Source organism: Olea europaea, chromosome 16 (assembly GCF_002742605.1).
Source record: "Olea europaea var. sylvestris chromosome 16, O_europaea_v1, whole genome shotgun sequence".
NCBI classification, from domain to species: domain Eukaryota; kingdom Viridiplantae; phylum Streptophyta; class Magnoliopsida; order Lamiales; family Oleaceae; genus Olea; species Olea europaea.
This window is the reverse complement of record NC_036252.1, coordinates 7,164,631-7,170,671: the sequence shown is the minus strand read 5'-3', so window position 1 is coordinate 7,170,671 and position 6,041 is coordinate 7,164,631. Positions and strand designations below refer to the sequence as shown.

At 35.3% G+C, this 6,041-nt stretch overlaps 1 protein-coding gene across 1 annotated transcript; it reads left to right on the top strand.

The window, feature by feature from the left end:
• Positions 1-408: 408 nt before the first annotated feature.
• LOC111411949 (transcription factor bHLH13-like) lies at positions 409-3,003 on the top strand. The gene has a single exon (XM_023042643.1). It carries the CDS (start codon positions 956-958, stop codon positions 2,735-2,737), a length of 1,782 nt encoding a protein of 593 aa, XP_022898411.1. The 5' UTR covers positions 409-955; the 3' UTR covers positions 2,738-3,003.
• The last annotated feature ends 3,038 nt before the right edge of the window (positions 3,004-6,041 follow it).

The window sequence follows — 6,041 nt, the reverse complement described above, 5'->3', positions numbered from 1 at the left end:
AGCTATGAATTTGTTCATGTTACTCTTATAGTTGGGACCCTAACATGTTTTTCTGGAAATGATTTCCACGTGATAAATAGCTGAGAATTTTCTTTTTATTTTTCATTCCTCAAATTTATAAAATACCACTATAGTTTTAACATATTCTTAAATATTTGTTTATATATTGATATTTACATCTTATTCAATTGAAATTGGTTGAACTCATATAGAATCGTTTGACCAAGATGCGATCCTTTTAATTTGATATTGAGATTCAATTGCTCGAGAGGGGAAAAAAGTAATTTTTAAGAAGATCATTTTAGATATTTTATACAATAAAAATATTTTTTAAAATAATAATTGAAAATTTTGTATTCTCCTAATTTACATGTTCTTCAAATTTCCTATTTTTCATCCTACAGTATAGGGATAATGGGGGTGTAATTTCTAATACAAATCTTAAGAAAAATACCACCAAAAAAAAGAAAGAAAAGAAATTAGATTAAACTTTTGTTTCCTTCAACCTAACCAAGATTACTTTTTGAAACCCTTTAAATCAGTAATCAAACTTTTCATACATGCAAGATTTTGAGAAGCATAAATCCACACACATGGCTCAATCCTTCACTCTGTTTTCTTTCCGTTCTTGAAACAGAAAGAAAAGAGGACAAGAAAAAAGAAGCTTGTATTCGTTGAAAAATGAAAACATTTTGAATAGAAATTATTGTATCTTTCCCAAAAAAATTCCTGACTCCTTGACGTCAAATAGGTGTGTATTTTCTTCTTGATGTACTTCTTTTCTGGGTCATGCATGTGTGTTCAGATTTGAATCCTATGAGATTTGAAACTGGAGGTGTAAGACTGGGATATAGAAATCATATTTGCATGTATATGATTTGAATAATTTTGGATTTTACCTTCTTTTTAATATTTGAAACTGTAGATTCTTTGTTAGTGGGTGGGGTAGTAAAAGATGAAACTAGAGGCGGGTGTTGTGTGGAATGATGAGGATAAAACCATGGCGGCGATGGTTTTAGGAATTAAGGCTATTGATTACTTGATTTCCAGTTCTGTTCCGGCTGAATGTTCATTAATAGCAATGGGAAATGATGAGAATTTGCACGATAAGCTTTCACATCTCGTGGAAACCCCAAACACAGCCAATTTTAGTTGGAATTACGCCATTTTCTGGCAACTTTCGCGGTCCAAGTCCAGCGGTGATTTGGTCCTTGGATGGGGGGACGGGTGCTGCCGGGAGCCTTACGAAGGGGAGGCGTCTGAAGGTAGTAGAATTCGAAATACGAGACCCGAAGACGAGACGCAACAGAGGATGAGGAAGAGGGTGCTTCAGAAATTGCATACGCTTTTTGGGGGAACAGACGAGGATAGTTATGCTTTTGGATTAGATAAGGTTACTGATACTGAGATGTTCTTCCTAGCCTCGATGTACTTCTCCTTCCCTAAGGGAGAAGGTGGTCCCGGAAAGTGTTTTGAATCCGGGAAGCATGTTTGGCTACCTGATGCATTGAATTCATCTCAGGATTATTGTGTTAGATCATTCCTTTCGAGGTCAGCTCACATGCAAACGATCGTCTTGATTCCGACCGATGTTGGAGTTGTGGAGTTGGGATCAGTTAGATCCATCCCGGAGAACTTGCATCTCTTGAAAGTGACAGGATCTTCCTTTTCATCATTTTCCGCACTCAACAGGGCCGAGCAAATTGAGAGCTCGATGGTTCCGACAGATGAAAGGGATGAAAATGGTCCTAATTCTGAATTGGTAATTGGCAACTGGCCAAAAGTAATTCCCAAGATTTTTGGGCAGGATTTGAATTCAAATGGTGCTGGTTACAGGGAAAAATTAGAGGTTCAGAAAGTGGAGGACAGACCTTGTTACAAGTATGCAAATGGAACCAGGTTCCAGTTCGCACAGGATGGGGTTCACGGGGCAACATGGATGCAAAACAGTAATGTAAAACCAGGAAACTCAACAGAACCTTCCACTCTTCAGAACACAGCCAAAAATCTACACCAGATGGTCAATGAGACAAGGGAAGAATTTCAGCTTAACAATTTTCAGAATCGGAAGCCGGGAAAAATGCAAATTGATTTTACCGGAGTGACCTCAAGGTCTATAATTTCGAGACCACACAAGGCTGAGTCTGAGCATTCAGATGTTGAAGTTTCTTACAAAGATGACCGTACAAGACTTTCTGATGAGAAGAGGCCTCGAAAGCGTGGACGCAAGCCAGCCAATGGAAGAGAAGCACCTCTCAATCATGTAGAGGCAGAGAGGCAACGGAGAGAGAAGCTAAACCGTCAGTTCTGTGCACTACGAGCAGTTGTTCCGAATATTTCCAAGATGGACAAAGCCTCACTCTTGGGGGATGCAATCAGTTACATAACCCAACTTCAAAAGAAGTTGAAGGACATGGAGTCTGACGCAGGGAGACATGAAAGCATTTCGAGAAATGCATCAACTTCGGTATCGCAATCAAATTCAGAATTACAAAACCGAGTTCTCAAAATCGATGTCCAATCTGTCCATGACCAAGTCATTGTTAGGCTACTCTGTCCATTGGATGCACATCCTATATCAGGGGTCATCCAAGCATTCCAAGATGCACAAGTAACTGTTCTAGAGTCGAAGATTGCCACGGGAACCGATAAAGTGTTTCACACATTTGTTGTGAAGTCTCAAGGATCCGAGCAGCTAACTGAGGAAAAGTTGATACAAGTACTTTCTCGTCAGTGACTCCTATATCATCAATTGGTTGATAATCTCACAGCATTATTGCATTTGACATAGTTATTAGGCCCAATGCATAGTGAAAAATATGAAAAGCTTCAGAGAGTTTGATATACATCAGTTGATGCTAGGATTAGGAAATGTACTATCTTTCACCGTGTAGAATATCAATTTTCTGTTTGTTTATAGCATACATGATCTGTCATAAGGATGTTTATATGCAAGTTACATTAAATTTGTAAGTTTAACTGGTTTTGCCAGTGTTATTATTTTGAAATTTGTTAATTTTGTTTTAGTTTGTCTTGTTCAATACCTTCATTGTAAGATGATTTTAATTTCCAATTACCCGTGCACATCAATCGAACATTGTTGATGATGATCATTGCAAGTTGATGTTCTTCATCTAAACTTGCCACAAACTAAATCCTAGGCTAGGGTCAAGACCTAGCTCAAGTGCTAAGAACGAAGCCTTATCAGGTTGACGACTTGGGTTCGAGCCTTCATTTAGGGGGGTTAAATCCATTGATGCCCTTAAAGATTAAAAAAACCATTTCCTCAACCCTCTCCCTCCTTTGGAGTACTCGTAGTGTAGTGTTGCTCTCATAATCTTCTAAAATACATTTCGGCTATCTTCTTCTTACCGATAAAACTTTCTAGTTAGATGAATTTTCTAGGAGGATTGATAATGTTAATAGCTCATTACTTCAAAGGTCAAGTAAACAGTTTAAATGTGTAAATGATGTTTAAAATCTTTTTTTTTTTTGTGTGCAAATGTTAGGTAATTTCAAGAAAGATCGTTTTGGTTCTGTTTCACATGACTTTGAATTGGATTTATTAAAGATGACAGGTACATTTGAACAAACGTATACTGAGAAGGCAAAGAGACAAACAATTCAAAAACGTGTTGAATGTGGACAATATCGACAATTCATTAGTCATTTCATGTACAGTGTCATTTCCTAATTTTGAACGTCGTCTAGGAACTTGGAATAGCGTTCTGAGATGTTTGCCTATTAGATGATGTCAAGGACAAACAAGACGTCGAGTCAGATGAAATTTATAAATTTCTATTGAACTCACATTATAAGAGATGTTCTATGCCACACGAGATCCAATTTAGAAGATTAAGCGGATCAAATACTCAATCAAGTACAAAATTTGATGTAAATTAGACATTACGTTGAAGCTGAGAGTAAGGTAGGACTAAAATGAATTTTTTAGCTGAATTTGAGCATGATATTTTTTTTAATAATTCACTTTAAAATTGGGTTGGGGCAGGCTCTATCCGTCCCTATTTGACAACCATTAAAATGATGATTTTTTTTTTCTTTGGGAGAATTTATGGTTAAAAAAGTAGAAAATTTTAGATTTATGTACAAAATATTTTATTGTGAAAATGTATGATTGAAAATAAATTTGATAAAAAATGAAAGTTTTGTTTTAATGGTTGTCGAACAAGGACTTATGACCCTTCCTATGTGTGGTTAATTTGAGATTTTTGTTATGGAACGCGTATTGAGTTGTGGTCCATCGTTGATGACACATGATATTGGCTTTTCGATTTCGAGATGAAAACAATTGATCTTGATCGTTTCTATGGGACCGTGGTCCAACAATGTTAAAAACTTGCTTATGTTGCCAAGCATGGTTAAAAACAAAGAAAATATTAAAATTGTTTTGGTGTATCGTTTATGTTTAACTTTGAATAATGCTATGCAACTTCACTAGAGTTATAATCCTATTTTAAGTTGCGTTAATTTAATAACCTATCATTTAGCATCACATTAACGTCACCTAAATTGGAATTGTAACCCCAATAAAATTAAATAACATTACTGTTAAACTTTGGTACGATTAAGAAAAAATAGTGAAACTTGAGAAAGCGTGCGGACTATGTGTATTGTTTTCAAGTTATTAGGCTTGAATGGAAATGTTCTTTTGTTTGCCAAGTGATTACAACAATTCTTGATGTAACATACCATATTTAGGTAATAGTCACACTTGCACGCCATATCTTTGTTGAATTTGATAAGCTTGAATAAAGTTTCAACTAAAACGGGCAACCAAATTAGAGAAGGAAAGTCTATTTTGCTGTTGCTTTTAACTTATTTCTTGCTAATAATCTCATCATAAGCTTCCTCATAACTTATTGAATAAAGTCATTTGTCCAGAGCTCAAAATGGGAGAGTAAAGAGACGGACTGATGTCTCATCTAAATTTTTCAAATTGTTCAATCGTACGTCGACACATATCCTATCTGAATTTGAGTTTGAATGTGCAATATGATTATAACTTATTTCTGGCTTGATATACACAAGGGCTGTTAAATCATGTGGTGTATTATAAGGAACTAGTTTTACATTTTACTTGCACGGACCAATTTAAATGAAAATGAGAAGATTCCATTAGTTAGAAAGTGAGATGCACGTGCCACGTTATTTCAATTCTAAACATTGACTGCAAGAATTTGAAGGACCACATCCCCGAAATTTTATTTTATAAATCAATGTCACGTTTTATTGAATTATTCATTTATCTATTTAAGATATTAGATTTTGGGACTTCATCTTAAAATTTAATATTTTCATGAGTATTTTAAATTCTTATATATTAGTTATTTATTTTATCTGTCTTAATACATATAATTTAATTACCTTATATAGAAGTTAAATAATTAAAAGAAAATATATATATATATATATATATATCTTTTTACCAAATATCATGTTTGTGATATAATTGAGACTACAAAAATAAGGGTAAATAGCACTAGAGGTCACAATAAGTACCGTCAGTCCCAAACTTTTCAAATTCGCAGCTGTCTCCAAACCTTTAAATTAATACGTTGAACGAAGTCCTTTGCGTTTCCTGACCACTAACCTTTATGTGATCCAGTAGGCGTCCCTTGACCAAAATTTGCCCAATTTAAAAAAGGGCAAATGAACTTTCTATATTTTAACATTTAAAATTAACATTATTTTAAAAAAAAAGATTAAGAAAAATAAGGAAAGAAATAAAAAAATGAATAAAAATTAAAAAGAAAATGCTTAATCCCTTTACCTACCACGACTTCAACCCGCCAGAGCCACTACCCTGCATGGTTGCGCTTTGCGGCCATTGACACCTTCACCATCATCTTACCCTACTTGATCCCATCTTGCTCACCGTGACCTACCCTCATAATTGACAAAACCATTTGTTTCTCAATTGCACAAGGGAAGAAATCCCCCATCTAGTTTCAAGAACGACCCCAATGGTGATTCGGCAAATGCACTCGACTGCCCTAGTCTTGCAAAATCAGGGGAAGACC

Coding starts and splice junctions, on each gene's coding strand:
- LOC111411949 (XM_023042643.1), top strand. CDS start 956: ATGAAACTAGAGGCGGGTGTTGTGTGGAATGATGAGGATAAAACCATG.